Source organism: Macrobrachium nipponense, chromosome 10 (assembly GCF_015104395.2).
Source record: "Macrobrachium nipponense isolate FS-2020 chromosome 10, ASM1510439v2, whole genome shotgun sequence".
Taxonomy (NCBI): Eukaryota; Metazoa; Arthropoda; class Malacostraca; order Decapoda; family Palaemonidae; genus Macrobrachium; species Macrobrachium nipponense.
The window spans coordinates 11,746,278-11,763,129 of record NC_087204.1 but is presented as its reverse complement, the minus strand read 5'-3'; the positions used below and the strand labels follow the sequence as shown (position 1 = coordinate 11,763,129).

At 37.2% G+C, this 16,852-nt stretch overlaps 1 protein-coding gene across 1 annotated transcript; it reads right to left on the bottom strand.

Annotated features, from left to right (window-relative positions):
• Positions 1-12,093: 12,093 nt before the first annotated feature.
• On the bottom strand, positions 12,094-13,110 carry LOC135224279 (DNA ligase 1-like). Its single transcript, XM_064263127.1, has one exon. The coding sequence runs from the start codon at positions 13,108-13,110 to the stop codon at positions 12,094-12,096; it is 1,017 nt and encodes a 338-aa protein (XP_064119197.1).
• Positions 13,111-16,852: the final 3,742 nt, after the last annotated feature.

The window sequence follows — 16,852 nt, the reverse complement described above, 5'->3', positions numbered from 1 at the left end:
CAATGCTTAGCGACGTCACTTAAAGAACTGAACTGCATATATATATGGAATTTAGGCCGAAAGCCAAGCACTGGGACCTATGAGGTCATTCAGCACTGAGACGAAAACTGACAGTAAAAAGGGCTTGAAAGGTGTAATAGGAGAACTTCAAAGCCGTTGCACTATGAATCAACTGTTAGGAGAGGGTTAAGAAAAGTAAGATGGAAGAGAATATGAAAGGAGGTAGAGTAAAAGGACGAAAAGGGGTGAGCAAGTACTCAATTCAGCGAAGGTTTTCATTTCAGGATTACGACTTCACGAGTAATTCCGGATAGGCGTAATGGAAGTCTTTTAAACCAAATACTGTATTGTTCCTTGTAGATCCATTAACGGATTTTCGTGTATTTTGATGTACACATAAAATATTTTATAAATTTACACTTTCCATTTTAAACTCAATAATGACGTTTAATATTAAAATTTTCTTTGAATTATAAGCGAAATTCACAAAATGAAAAATAAAAATATAAGCTTCTTCCACTACGAAATATTATATCCAAATCGCGTTACGACAAGACGAGTATTATAAATTTATGAAGACTTACTAAAGATTACCTTAAATAATTTATAACTAAAGTTCTGGGAGATAAAGGCTGCTTTTACCATTATCATTACATTCACGCTAACGTCATTATCACAACTAATTAGGCAGCCAGCTACGAATTTACTTCCACAGTCATGAGCAAATCATTATCCGAGGGTAATGTAGTAGGTGCATCATAAAGTCCAATCTAATCTCAGTGACTCACGTTTGTGTGTGCATTGCAATAATAATAATAATGTCAGTTATACATTTTGCTCCCCCGATGACAATTTCTTATCATGATTATAACGTTTGGCTACGTTGAATGAATGAGATTTATGTAGGAGCTATGGCAGTTTATAGCATAAATGACTCTCTCATCATTATTTCCTCTGAGTGAATAAAATAATAAAATAATGACGCCCAAGAGGAGAAAAACACAGATTAGCGACGAAGAATAACACTACTTCACTTCGCCTAGAGATCCTTCTCGTAAAAAAATCTTTCAAAGTATCCATGCTTTAGGGTTACGAGGTGTAACAATCACCAGATTCATTTTCCGTAACCCTACTCTGCACAATTATTCTAAAACAGTGTTTTAAACAATGTATTCCAACTTTGCAGATTTTAAATGATCTCGGCATTTCATTATTTCTCAGACTGATGGTCCTGAACCCATTAACGTGAAGTAACATTGAATAAAATATTAATGCTTTACTGTGGTTGTTTTTACTTGAATAACCAAATCCTTTGTTCCCAAAAGATGAACTCTCCCAGAAATTCGGACTTTTGTGTATTGAGGTTTGAGTGTTTTTATGCACTCCATATAACTTATCCCATTGTAATGAAGTCACACGGTCAATATACTCGTACAAAACCTTTCGAAAATAAAGTAAATGTCTTTTTTTTTAATGGAGAGGTTTTCACTATCCAATGACCAAACCGAGGGGGAACAATATACGGACACTATCAATAAATAAATATATAAGAAACTTATTTTAAAAAGGTTGACAGTAAAGTCATGCTTCTGAATAATGCAACATCTCCGGCCTATTTCTGAGAGAGAGAGAGAGAGAGAGAGAGAGAGAGAGAGAGGAGAGGAGAGAGAGAGACGAGAGAGAGAGAAACTTTATAGAAAGAGCAAGACACCAGAGTTAAACTAGGAACAAAAGACGGAGACTAGGAATTTGCAAAGGCTCCGCACGCCTAACCTCTCCACCAGTCCCGGCAGCCATCCAACAATACAGGGGGAAGGTTAGTCTTCGCGTACAAGTCTAGTGTTCCTGGAATCCTGGAGTGCCTGTCCTGGATGAATCGGCAAAAAAAAAAAAAAAAAAAAAAAAAAAAACCGTAGGCTGTAGCGACGTCGAGAGACAATCTCGCCACTAACATGGTTTGGTTCATCCATTGAATGTCATAATGAAAGGTTGTATGTATTTTTTTCACAGGGTCCAAAAACCCGTTTGACATAAAAACAGATGATTATTACTATATATTTTTTTATATGATTGATCAAAAATAAAATATTTTCTGCACGAAATATGACAAAACATACTTCGAATAGCCGTCTTACGTGATTCCCACCCTCGCAATATATACAAGTTATCTGCAATTCAAATGTAAATTTTTCGCTTGTATAAATACAGAAGTCTTCGTCCATACTGGCCTTCAGTGACTATGAGAGAGTGAGAACGTTTCTTAAAGAAACTATATCAGGCAGAGGTTTTGTTCTCAACCATTCAGTACAGGCCATTCGATGTAGGTGTTATAATTAATCAATCTCTCTCTCTCTCCCTCTCTCCCGTCATTACTAAATTTTTACTTCAAAGAAGAAATAGAAGAAAATAATCGATACAGTCGGGTTATTTCAAGCAGAACTGAACTTTGGAATCCCACGTTCTCATGTGATGAGAATCATTAGCAAATAGACAGCAAAAATCTTTAAACGCATGCAATCACCAGTGTAAATAAATAAATGAATAAATAAACTAATAAATAATAAAAAAACAGAAATCTCCGATAAAATCACAAGGAGACCAATCGTAATATAAGTGACCCATAACGACCTCCTTAATACTAAGCAGGCAACTTTTAGCAAACGAAGTCGGCAACATATTAACAGGGTCCACTAAACTTAAACACCGACAAATTCGAAAAACATCCCCCTCTACTAAACCTAAACACACCACCCACACAACCTAAACAGTCACCACCCACATAACTTAAACATACCTCTCACTAAACTTAATCGTACCATTACTGAGCCTAAACTTACCCCAACTAAACCTAAACACACACCACCTACACATATCCCACTATACCTAAACACTACTTGCACTAAACCTAAACATCCTTCCCACCACACCTAATAACACATCACCCCCTAAACCAAATTGCACCCCTACTAATCCTAAACACCCCCTGAACTGACACAGCCTTACTAAACCTAGACCCATCCGCCACTTAAGCTAAATGCCCACATAACATAAACACACTTCCCACTAAACCTACCTCTGGATCATGGAGTCGTGAGACAGCTAATGGCATAATGTTTTCATTTATTTATTTTTTTTAGGGTTTTAGTAATCCCTGTACGTTCTCCTAATATGAAATTTCTGTATCCTTCTCTTAGTTTCAGATCCATTTCTGTATTAATTATCAAGGAAAAATTACAAGAACTTTGGTAACAGGAGAGTCGAATGATAACGTTCACGAGGCGATACATACACATTCACACAGTCTCCAACGTCACTGGGGAGGATGGGTGGGGAGGGGAAGGGAACCCATCCCTCCCAATATAAAATCAAGTTTTATATCCACTTTCAAATTAATCTGAAAATTATTTTAATAAAACTAATCAATATTTCATTTAAAAATAATTTTATTTAATAAGCCAATAGTCCAAAAACTAAGTTTTTATATTTTATCATAATACATATCTTATACAGTTACTATGGTTGCCGAAATCATTCAGCTAAGTCTTAGCCGTGTTTGTTCATGTTCGGCTGGAGAAGCGGTGTGCAAGCAGCCATCTTTGAATGAGGAAAATGCCCGATGAATTTCTGTCCTGTACTATGTAGTGATCGGTAAATTAAACAAAATCTTGTGTTTTTGTAAACATGTTTAATTATAGAACCCCCCAAAACCTTTATATCAATGATCATCGTAATGATCCCGGTGATAATGTGGTTTGGAATTAAATTTAACTTTAGACGTGATCATAAACAATGATGCTCCTTGGTGAGAAGTAAGTAGTTCTTTACGAAGCTGAGGCGTTGGAGGAGAAATTAATCTTATTTATGATAATACACAAGGGAATTTACTAAAATCAAGTCATTTTTACACGCACTTCTTGTTTATATGTATTGTTTATTACTATAATCCAGTACAGGGTGTGACTATAGTGGTTACACAATATATTTAAACTCTCCCACTGATGACGTCACATGTTGCCTTCCTCACCCCCTCATGTGGCGAAAGTTATGCTGGATTTTCACGAATTTCATGACAATTCTTCAGCTTTTTGGAATTGAGCACGTTATTCCCTTAGTAATATATGCTATATTTATGGATGCTGTAACACAGAAAAGAGCAATGCTGGGAGTGAGAAGGTTAGCTTTTACAGTCAACCTAAAGTGGGTGAACACCTCCACAGGAGTAACCACATAACATCTTGAATAGTTTGATTTAATCTGCCTGTTACATTTAAAACTGTGGATAAATATATTGACTATAGGTATATAAATATTCTTCTGTCAATGAAAATACATAAACATATCTTCCGTTCGATTCCTAACCCAAGTAAACTATATTTCACTGGATGAGAGTGATAGGGGTGAAATTAGGCCTAGACTTATGTGACGTTAAGACTACCTGAAAAGCGGAATATACTTGTCACCACGAAAGAGAGAGAGAGTGAGAGATAGAGAGAGAGAGAAAGAGACGAGACCACGTAATTGAAGTTGTTTTCATATGCATGAAATGGGCCTAATAATTTTGTCTGGCAAAAAGAATTTGACGGTTATTTTCGGTAAGGGAGGAGGAAAAGGAAATATAGGCCTTAAAAAGGAATAATTTCTAAGAAAATTAAAAGAGCCAATATACAGTTAATCTAATATTTTTCCAATTCAATTCCTAATTGCAAATAAAACCAATGTTAACTGGTTAACGAACTAACAAATAGGGAATTATGCCTAAGTACCTTGCCTTCTTGAAACTAAATGCAAAAGAAAAGAAAATCCTAGTCAACACGAAATACGGCTAAAGAGACGGCAAAGAATTTTATTTAGAATTAATTTTCATGTGTATTGAAATAGCCAGTTAATTAGGTTAGTTAGAGAGATAAGAGAGAGAGAGAGAGAGAGAGAGAGAGAGATTTTCTTGCTATGAATAAGCCTATCTTTATCAAGGTTTAAGGAAGAACTCACCAGATTTGCTTTGCAATTCTTAGATGTTACAAAGATGACAATTTGTCTAGTACAGGAGCTTACCTGCCCGTAATCAGTGCCGTCAGAGCATCTCACGGGGTGCACTGTAGGCATTAGGCATCACTAAAGGTTCTTTACAGGGTCCCTTTGGCCCCTAACTGCAACCCTTATCATTCCTTTTACTGTGGCTCCATTCATATTATCTTTTTTCCATCTGTCTTATTTCCCATACTGAATCAATTGCTTCGCTAATGTGCCATCTGAGAGGTTTTAATGCACTGCTACAACCTTTTCTTCAAACTTAAACTACTCCTCAATAACCCCTCCAAGGACCTGATTGGTTTCTCGCTTAGATTCCCAGCGCTGGGCCTTTGGCCTAAAACCTACTACTATACCCCATTCAATGACCTTTACATCAGCTGTCTTCCTCCCTTCTAATTCGCAAAATTGTATTTCCCGCATTTCGTTGGTTCCTGATGAAATGAACTCCTACTATGAATCAAGGCCGCTGCTAACCCGGACGGTTCGGTTGAGTTCATCCTATTTAATCAGTTTCGACGAGAGATTAATTGTTATGTGCGTAAGATTGGCTATCGAGAGAGACGCGTTATGAAGATACGGGTGTCCATAAAAGTCCCCGAGTACCATTCTGAGCAAATTAAATACTTGTAATGAATACTGGGACTTTATTGGACCACCCTTTTATATTCACGAGGCAAGATGACGGTGGAAATGGTAATTGAAACGTAGTCCAAGAAAGATTAACCTAAGCTTTGGGAATTAGGGTTGTTTTTCTTGTGGGTTATTATATTTTCTTTTTAATTTAGTTCTCCTGCAGTCAAAGATTTGTCTGAGGGCTAATGGGAACAGGCCTCTGGGGAGGCAAATTTTCTTGCGAAGAAAAATTCACCAGGCATGCATTAAAGGTAAGGAAGGGAAAACAGGGAAAATAAACAGCAAGTAGAAAAATAAAGCGTAAATCAATAGGGATAAAAGATAAACGCAATAAATAAAGTTTGCCAGAAACCACTAAATCAAATATTTCCACTTTTACACGCTTAAGAGGCAAAAAGCATCTTGAGCAAGTAAAGGGTTGAACCTTCGCAAATAAAAAATGTTCTGGCTTACATTTCTTAAGTGTCTTTTCCATTATTAATTAATTCTAACCGTATCTAAAAGATTTTGATTGTTAATTAGTTATTTAATTTTAGTATTTTAGCTTTTATTATTTTTTTCCTAAATAATCCTTTCATCGGTTACCCAATAATTACTTATCTAAATTCAATTAACAATTGTTAACTAAATTTTATATTAATTAATAGATCATTATTTACTTTATTTTTATCATTATTATTTTTTTCTTTGCATTTTTATTTTATACCAGATATGTTGACGGGGTATTGAAACCTTGTGGGTTGAAAAGCGTCACTGCAAGTCCTGAATTCTTTGGTTAACGTATGTGAAACTATATTAATTTCCTCGAGGTAGAGCGAAATTGGATTAATTAAATGGACACTTGTAGCTTTAATGATTGTTAAGTATATGGAAATCAAATTCATTATAACTGTTTCAAATGTTTCTTATGAAAACAGGCCCTCTAAAAGCATTTTTTTTCGCTAAGAAAAAAATTCACGGCATGCAAGCGATAAATCCCTTTGAATAAAACGGGAATTTCATATATCACGTAATAAAAAACCAAAAACCAGCACCCTTTTCCAACAAGATTAGCTAAAAAAAAAATTAGGTTAGGAAGGGTCGGCAAAGATGATCAACACTGATGAATGATGAAAGGCTTAATTGGTTTGTAAAGGAAAGATTATGGGAAATGGCCCCGGCTCGTAGCAAGAACAAAAACTGCAATTAATCGGGGAAGGGGAAACAAGGCGAGCAGTTACGAGCAAGAAATTGAAGTAGGGAAGTGGGAAAGACGCTACTTGCCTAAAGCGACAAGGTCTTGGTTGACTTGCTAACATTTTATTGGTTCTTATTTTTCCAAATTAAATTGAAGATTAATTTCAGGAAAAAATTCGCCAGGAAATATGCTAAGGATAAGCTGAAGCAGAAGCGAATCGACCAAAGCGCATGTGGAAATAAAATTGGTAAGAATTAGCAGACCACATAAAGCTAATAGCATCGCTGGACAAGCAGCTCAGAAATGAGACAGGTGAAAATCAAGTAAAATAAAGAACAATTGACCCGTTTGAAAATGTTTTGCTGGCCGCGTGCTGGTTGGTGTCTAGGAATAATCTTAGAGGAATATTGCACATGCAGAATTCAGTCCTTGGTCAAGCGACAATGCAAACTGCTGTTTTTTTTTTTTTCTTTTATTCAGATGGCAAAATAGTTTGAAGTTCATGCGTAAAAACAGTTTGACCTATCCTTCGAACTGGCATAATTTTTATAATATATCTAATGATATATATATATAATATATTAAATATATATAAATATATATATATATATATAATAATATATATATATATAATATATGATATAAAACCGTCTTTTCATTAACCTAACCTGAAGAGAGAGACAAAGCAGCAGTCTCTTGAAAATGACAGTACTTTTTTCTTTTCTATATTTTCTGGCGGTTTTTATGGGCTCCTTTTATTATTATTATACATACATTACATATATATATAATATATATAATATATATATATTATATTAATATATGATCTATAATCTAATTTTAATATCAGAAGATTATTATACTTCATTGACTGTCATCCATCATTAAAACATAGTACATATTAACCACCAATACATTTCTTGAGATTTCGAAATTTACCTTAACTCTGGATTACCTTATAAGCCTATGTAAGTGATATGTGTAGCCTCACCTGACTAGGATTCGAAACCCTATGCAGTTTTCGGTTTTGATAACAGGATGTGAAGTGAAATATTCCACTCTAATTTGCTGGAAATGAAATGAACCACTCATTGGACAGAATACATTAACGCATGATAAATAAACAAGTTTTGGTTTTTGTCCTATTCACATAAAAAAAAAACTATTTTGTTCCTCTCCGCAATTTCAATTGAAAATTTATTCCTTAATGATGCCAAGCAAGAGTAGATTATGGCCTGCGTTGCCTTTGGCTTCCTTTTGTAATAGCAAGGGAAGCCATGAAAGTATTTTATAGCAACCATCTATATTAACAAAAATTAAAATGATGGGAATAAATTGGGCCCCACCTATCTTTTATTGCTGGAGATTTAAATGATTTTATATTTTATTTGCCAACAAAAGGGTGGCATCTTTTTCTTTTTTGTGTTTTTTGTTTTTCTTTCTTTTGTTTTTCCCAAATGTTGGAGAGGCGCAATTTAAATAGATGCAAAACTAAGAACGCAGAGCGATAATGCAGTACAATTTAATGAAAATAACTTCGGTGACCAACACGCTTTCCCATTTTGGAACAACAAGACAAAAAAAAAAAAAAGCTGTTCTGTCTGCAAAAGGATTAGATTTTTTCCTCTCGTTTTCTTTGATGCCTTTGTCCGCCAATTGTCCTCGTTAAAAACAAAGTCAAACCCTTTTTTTTTTATCTCTCTCTCTCTCCCTTCTTAAAAAGGGAGTTTATTTGTCCTATTGACTTCTGGCGAATACCGAACTGTTTTTCCCTTCACAAGAGGGGCAACCAGGTTATTTCCCGCTCCAAGAATTGAACGGAAAACGTGGTCGACGACAGTGAGCCTCCAGACCTTGTGCTTAGGCGTCTCCTTTGAATACTGTGAAAGGAGGCGGATTCTGGCTTGGGTTTTGAAAAACACGTAAATCTAGGCATTACAAAGTCTAGGAGTGAGGTGTTTCGTGCTGTTGGAGTTTTTTCAGAGATTTCTTTCGCTATTTTATCTTTGGCTCCTCGCTTTCAGTGCTTCCAAGAATGGGTATTGAAAGATATGCATGAAAAACCACATCACCTCTTTAAAGTGTCCAACTCTGGTCTTCGCTTCAAGCTATGTTCAGTCCTCCTCGGATGTACCACTATATATTAACCTATTCAAAAAGAAGAACATCCCTTTAAAAAATTAAACAGCTAACCAACCGTCGTGACAAAGACATGACAACCCACCATATACAAATTAAATATATAATAAGAAGCAGCAATCAACCTGAAACAGAATTCGGAACCTTATTTCATTGTGGGTCTTATTAACAGAGGTGACAGAGACTTATCCCACTGGCCTATCAAGGTAGACACCAGGTGAACTTAGAGCATCTCTTCAACGAATTTGTTATTGGAGGAAATTTGGGTTTCATACCCCATCGAATTCAATATCCAAATAATTTCCAAACTAATTGTTGTGTATTTTTATAACAGATAAATCAAGGGTGTTGTGAACACCATGTTTCAAAGCAATATTTTCCATATTTTTTTCGATAAATTTCATTTTGAAAATAAAATGGGGAAAAATTGGTCGTGTCCACTTAAAAAAGAAAAAAAGGCCCCTTTTGTTCCAACCAACAGTAAGTCAACAGTATGAGAAAAGGTAAGGACGCAAGACTGATCAACAGAAACAGTCATAATGGAGAAGCTTAATTGTTTAGTAAAGAAAATGCAAAGGACGTAGTACCATAAAGCAAAGAGAAGGAAAAAAATGTGCAGTTACCTCAATAGAAAGGGACACTCGGAGGCAGACGGGGCCAAGAAACTTAGTAAGAAAACTGGCTGCTACCCTACTTCCCTCTTTTACCCATAGCATTTGACCTGCACCTCTTGGGGAACCATCCTGTCAGCATATCCACTGTAATTGGTCAGCAAAGTAGCAAAACTTATTTTTAGGGAAAGATTCTTAGAAGCCATCCTAAGCCTGGGAGGGACTTCCATCTAATAAGATACACGCACACACACCACCACCACAAATCTGAGCGTCCTTGTTACGTGTGCTGGTGACGTTAAGCCAAACCAACTTATCGATGGAGAAGTGGTTTCCAGTCGTCGGGACTCGGGTTAGTTAGGTACGTTTATCAGTCCTTTCGTGGTAGCAGGTAAAGGAAGTGTTGCCTGAACTTCTGTACGTCCTTAATCTGGCTTTAAAAATACTGTTACTCGTAAGCTTAAGGATTTGTTTGGATTTTTCTCTTTCGGTTTTGCGTATTGTATTCCATTAAAGGTCCCTGCTGACCAGATCTTTTCTTTCCTTTCTTTCTTTTTTAAACTAACAACGAAAAAGCTTGTTGTGTAAATAATATCTATTGAATTGTTAGTACGTACTCTTGCTTGAAGTAATATAACATTTTCTTGATTGTTTTTTCAGGGAAACGCCAATGAATATCCAAATAGTCCGGGTGAATGGTTCTGTATATAGCTGGATCTCGAGTTAAATGAAATTTTGTCATCTGATGTTTCTGAATAGTGTTATGGCCGGGGGCGGGCAACCGGCGGGGGGGGGCTATGGAACTTGAATAAATTCTGAGTTTTAATAGTTACGTTAAGTCTGTTGACAAGGTGATCTCACAAAGAGATAGACAATTGAACGTGCCCTGGTTGCATTATAATGGCTGATTTCCATTTAATACCAAAATTAATGTATCGTTAAGTGTAAGGAGCTAAATAGTTTAATGGATGGCAAATTTATAATGAAATTAACGGGGTTTGGTATGAATGTTGAATGGTGGAATCTAATGATTTTTGACAGTAAAGGGGCGGGCCAAATTAAAATAGTGGCTTTTAGAGTTTTTTTGTAGTAAGGTCCATAATTTGATGTAAAGGAAAACTGGAATTTAGCATTAAAATTTGTTTAAAAGTAGGAACAAATTAAATTCTGCTTTTTAGAATTTTTGGTTAGTAAGGTCGTTTGATGTAAAAAGGGAAACTGGAACTAGCCAATAAAAATTACCTGTTCAAAAATACAATGGCTGTTCAAAGAAGAAATAAATTAATGAAGTAAAGTTAACAAAATATTACCCTATTGAAAATAAGCTTTCCTACCTATTTAATTTTGTAACCACTCTGCCAGAAAAAATTCAGCAAAGTGAAATTAAAAGTTTCGCTAAGCCTAACTGAAAATATTCTACTTTGTAATTTGATGAGAGGTGATGGGCGGAATAGTCAAGTTGATCTAGTGATGACCATGTAATCAAAACAGCTCTTAATAAGGGGCCCATTAAACACGGTATCCCCCGTAGAGAGGGCGGGGGGTGGGGGGCAGGGGTAGTGCCGGTCGAGTGGAACCATCATGTTGGTGCACTGTTAAGGCATTACTTAAGGTTTTTTGCACGTCGGGCCTTCGGGCCACCTAGGCTGCAAACATTTTCGTTTCTTTTAATACTTATACCTCCTTTCATATTGGTTCTCCTTCTTCAATCTTACTTTTCCAAGCCTCTCTCTAACACATGGATTCATAGTGCAACTGCTTTGAGGTTTTCCCTCCTGTTACACCTTGCAATCCCTTCACTTTGTCAATTTCCATTTTCCAGCGCCGAATGACCTCATAGGTCACAGTGCTTGGCCTGTGGCCTAAATTCTATATTTGCAAGTCGTCGATAAACGAGGGTCGAGTTAATGCTAACGACGAAACTCTGTTCGATGTGAAACATCAGAAAAGCGTGAAATGAGAGCGGATAAGGTTCTGACTTTTTCCGGTTCTGAACCTTTTTCCGGTTCTGACTTTTCACGGGGGGGGGATTCTGACTTTTTCCGGTTCTGACTTTTTATTAACGATTCTGAAGACTTTTCCCAGGTTTCTGATCTTTTTCCGGGTTGTTTTCCCGGTTCTGACTTTTCCGGTTCTGACTTTTCCCGGTTTCTTGACTTTTCTTGGTCCTGACTTTTTTCCTAAGTTGCTCAACTTTTCCCCCCGATTTCCTGACTTTTTTCCGGTCTACTTTTTTTCCCGGTTCTGACTTTTCCGGTCCTTTGACTTTTTCCTGGTTTCTGACTTTTCCGGTTTGTTTTCCCGGCGTTCCTGTACCTTTTTCCAGTTTTCCGGCGTTCTGACTTTTTCCCTGGTTCCTGACTTTTTTTTCCGTTCCTGACCTTTTTCCAGTTTCTGACTTTTTCCGGTTCCTGACTTTTTTCCAGGTTCTGGACTTTTCCCGGTTGTTTCCCGGCTTCTGAACTTTTTCCGGTTTCATGATCTTGTCCTGTTTCTGACTTTTTACCCGGTTGTTTCCCGGTTCCTGACTTTTTCCGGTCCTGACTTTTCCCGGTCCTGACTTTTTTCCGGTCTGACTTTTTTTCCTGTTTCTGAGTTTTCCTTTCCCGGTTTTCTGACTTTTTCCGGGTTCTGACTTTTTCCGGTTGTTTCCCGCGTCTGACTTTTGGCCGGTCCTTTGACTTTTTTCTTTCCAGCTCTGACTTTTTTCTGGTTTCTTGACTTTTCCCACCGGTTGTTTCCCGGTTCTGACTTTTCCCGGCGTTTTTCTGATTTTTTCCGGCGTTTCCTGACTTTTCCCGTTCCCGGTTCTGAACTTTTTCCCGGTTCCTTGACTTTCCCCGCGTTGTTTCCCTGGTTTCCTGAACTTTTTCCAGGTTCTGAACTTTTTCCCGGTGTTTTTCCCGGTTCTGACTTTTTCCGGTTCTGACTTTTCCCTTCCCGGTTTATCTGACTTTTTATTCCGGTCCTGGAACTTTTTCCCTGGTTTTTCTGACTTTTTTCCGGTTCCTGACTTTTTCCGGTTCTTTGACTTTTTCCCCGGTTTCTGAACTTTTTCCGGCGTTTATTCTGAACTTTCCGGTTCTGACTTTTCCCACCGGTTGTTTCCCGGTTCTGACTTTTTCCGGTTTTTGATCTTTTTCCGGTTCTGAACTTTTTCCGGCGTTCTGACTTTTCCCAACCGGTTTGTTTTCCCGGTTCTGACTTTTTCCACCGGTTCTGGACTTTTTCCCGGTTCTTGACTTTTCCCGGTTCTGACTTTTTCCGCGTTCTGACTTTTCCGGCCGGTTGTTTCCCGGTTTCTGACCTTTTTCCGGTTCTTGACTTTTTCCTTTTCCGGTTCCTGACTTTTCCCCCGGTTCTGACTTTTCCCGCGTTCTGACTTTTTCCCGGTTTCTGACCTTTTATCCGGTTCTGACTTTTTCCGGTTGTTTCCCGCGTTCTGAACTTTTGTTTCCCGGTTTCTGACTTTTCCCGGGGAACTGACTTTTTTCCGGTTCTGACGTCAACATCGAACATAGTTCGATTCGTGCAAAGGCTTCAACTGTGGGTTGGACAGGGCCAATTTAGGTGTTCACGTGGCAAAATTTTTGACACTTAGGCGGTTATGTTGAAGCTTTCCGTTCCCTTGATTTTAATGGTATAAAATAATAACTAACTTTTCCGAAAGCCTGTTTCCTTCATACACCTCCTGAAACTCTCTCTATTCTTCCTCCACTTTGACTGGCCTTAAAATTTCTTGGATTTCAGCCAACGCTTTCGGTAAACTTTTAAAAACTATTGGTTACACGATTAGGTGTTTTTACCAGTTCAGCCCTCTTCCAATCAGCTCTTAGGCCATGAGCTGTCTTGCGTCACCGTTCATTGAATTGAATGAACTTATTGATGCAACCTGGAATATCCTTTAAAACCAATTACTCTCTGCTCTAATAACATCAAAGATCCAAGACTATTGTAGGAATTGCGATTAACTTCATCCTTATGAATTTCATTTATTATTCCCAAGGAGCACTGACAATTGACGGTTTTCCTCCGAATGGTTTTCTTGGATATTCATCGTATCTTTCAAATGCACTTTAGACGTTTAGGCAAACAATACGAATTATAAGATATTGAAAATAATTAGAAAAGTATATTAGAGCTATTGCCTTGGTAGGCTAATGACAAAGTGGAACGACGTGCCGCGAGTTACCTTTAAAAACCTTAAAAACCCTTAATTCAAATCAAGGTCGAAGAACGAATCTCGCCTTCCTTTCCGTTTTATTCTTTACTTTCAGGTGAGTTTTGTTGGCAACCCCCATCCCAAAATCCACTCCCACCGATTTTTTGTCCTTTACTATGGGAAACGGTTATCAAAAGTGTCAGTGAACAACAGAGAGGAAGACGTGATACAGGGAAGACAGGCTATGAAAGAGGCTGGGGCCGAAGATTAAATATTTAGTTTGTTTAAACGTGTCTAGAAGCCCTCTTGGAAAAAGCCCTAAAAAGGCCTAAAAGGCTGAAAAGGGTGTTACACGTTGAGTTAAAGATACAGGAATTTTAAAGCTTAGCGGATATTTATGATTTATTTATTAGAATGAAAATGTGAAAAATAATGTGCATGTTAAACAGTACAGATCAATTATTTCTAGTAAAATATAGCATATCATCTTATAATTTCCTTGGCGAAACAACGCCCTATTTGGCCGTAATTGTTAGCGCGCGCCTCCGACTGAACTGGAGGTCGGATCACGCCTTGTTCTCAAGGGCTGAAGAATAGAGCCTTACAAGAGGTCATTCACTTGTTCTAATTCTTTAATAATAATTTTACGACAGCCTACTTGACCGGGTTGGTTTGTAAATAAGGAGTTAATATATAAAGAAGGTTGCCTTGTTGCGCATAGGGATAATTCATTCACTAGAAGAATAGGGAGGGAGGACGACGGCTGGGTGGGGTGGGGGATGGAATCGTGGTTAGGGCGGTTAATCATGGTGTCGTTTTGGAGAGGTTGGGGGTTTGGGGGGTGGGGGTGGTGGCAGCAATCAAGGGGATAAGGACGGTTTAATTTAGTTTTGGGCTTACAATTAAAATTTGATTTTCGCTTCCCGCTAATAGCAATTCCCCTTTTAAAATAGCAAACAAAGCCCGGAATGAAATAAAAAAAACACTTTTTATGGATGAATATAACATTTCATATTCTGAAAGATAACATGATAGTTTACGTTTGATAACTATTATTACCGGTTTCAGAATTGGTCAAAACAAGTCTTCAAAATACCTGTATATAGACTGATTTAAGCAAACATCACGAAGGTGATGAAATGAGCATTCTTCCTACAACATTTATGCTCGAGAACATGGCATTAAGGATCAGTTTGAAAAGGCGAACCTACACCATGTCACGTATTCTCTCTCTCTCTCTCTCTCTCTCTCTCTTTCGGGGGAGGGAACGCATCTCTGAATAACAAACATAACCCTTGTTACCTTGGTGATGAGGCTTCCGGCCAATTCTCAGGGATTTGGGGGTCCGCCCGAGTGCATTTTTACGTATAAATAAATACAAATTGCTTCTTTGCCAAACCACCTCATTTACAATTCCTCAGAGTTTTAGATTTATTTATTATTTATTCATCTTTTTATTTATTTATTTGCCCTAGGAGAGCTGTTCATCAGCTCAGTGGTCTGGTTAAACTAAGATATACTTGACATTTTACATACATGTATATGTGAACTTGGTTATGTATTTCAACAATTACAAAATTACTTTCCTGCTGAATTTTCAAAATCTAATTAAGAAACTTGAAGGTAAAAACTCACCGGGTAATCACCATACATGTAAGCTGGAAACTTTAAAATTTACCAGACACTAAACAATGTTATTCAGCTTTGAATGGAGATGGTCTCATAACTTTAGATAAACAGACACTTGGGATGTGTCATCGTTACGTTTGTTTGCTAATATGGACAGAGTATTCCCGTGGAAGATATCAAATGAAACTGGGACGCTCCTACTATATAACACAGTAAGCTGTGCTAAGCGCGTATTACCTAATTTGCAAAAAGTGCCGTTTCATACTCATTAAATGATGGGATAAAAGTTCTACAAAATTAATAAACAGAAAACAAATGATATTAAACTCGATGGATCGCGGTGTACTTGTTTGCACTGGAATGTCCCAATCCCCCTCAACCCCCTCTCACCCCCACCCCCTCCACCCCCAACCCCGTACACCCTCCGCCCCCAACCATATTTCCGAAGGCCAAAGTGCCTCTAGATTAACTTGTGGCTTCGAACCAAGTATGAAACTACTATCATCATAAATCTTTTACGTTGTTAACGACAACAGAGAGTCCTGGATAAACTCGTTTTCATTTTTAATATGACATTCGGAGACCATATTTACTATTGTGTAGGCATTACCTAAGGTTCTTTGCAGCGTGCTTTTGGCCCATAGCTGCAACCTCTTTCATTCCTTTTATTGTCCCGCCTTTCATATTCTCTTTCTTCCATCTTACTTTCCACATCTCCTAACGATTGATTCAAAGTGCAACTGCTTCGAGGTTTTCCTCCTGTTACGCCTTTCAAATCTTTTACTGTCTATTTCCACTTCAGCGCTGAATAACCTCATAGGTCCCAGTGTTTGGCCTCTGGCCTGAATTCTATATTCAATTCAGTTCAACATTGTACTTCATTCCAGAAAATGAGTAGCATCTTCTTCCAATTCCAACCTGGGTCAGGATTTCCATCTTCCACTCTTAGATTTTATTATTTCGATGCTGGCAATGCCCGTGTGAGCTGGAATATATTATGGAGCTGGAAAACTCCACAACTTTTATTTGGGATTAAGCTAATCTGCATAACCTTCCCAGCCATTTTCAACCTTTAGAAATACACACACAGACATATATATATATATGTATATGTAATGTATATATATATATATATATATATATATATATATATATATATATATATATATATATATATATACTATATATATATATATTGTTAATCTAGTAAAACATAGTGATGTTAGGCGCAGTTATGTGGATGGGTTTTGTCAGTCCAGATTAAACGAGTTACACCAAACATCAATACGGATTACAATACGTTCAGCTCTGTTATTCTATTATAAAAAATGTAAAAGCATATATTTTTCTGTTTCAAAATATTCAGGCATTTAGATTATGCATTGTTTTCTTGTTAGCAGGCTTAAAACGATAAATACTTAGCCTTTACACGCGCACATAGATTTAAATATAATGTATCAAGTGTTTTGC

Coding starts and splice junctions, on each gene's coding strand:
- LOC135224279 (XM_064263127.1), bottom strand. CDS start 13,110: ATGTTCGATGTTGACGTCAGAACCGGAAAAAAGTCAGTTCCCCGGGAA.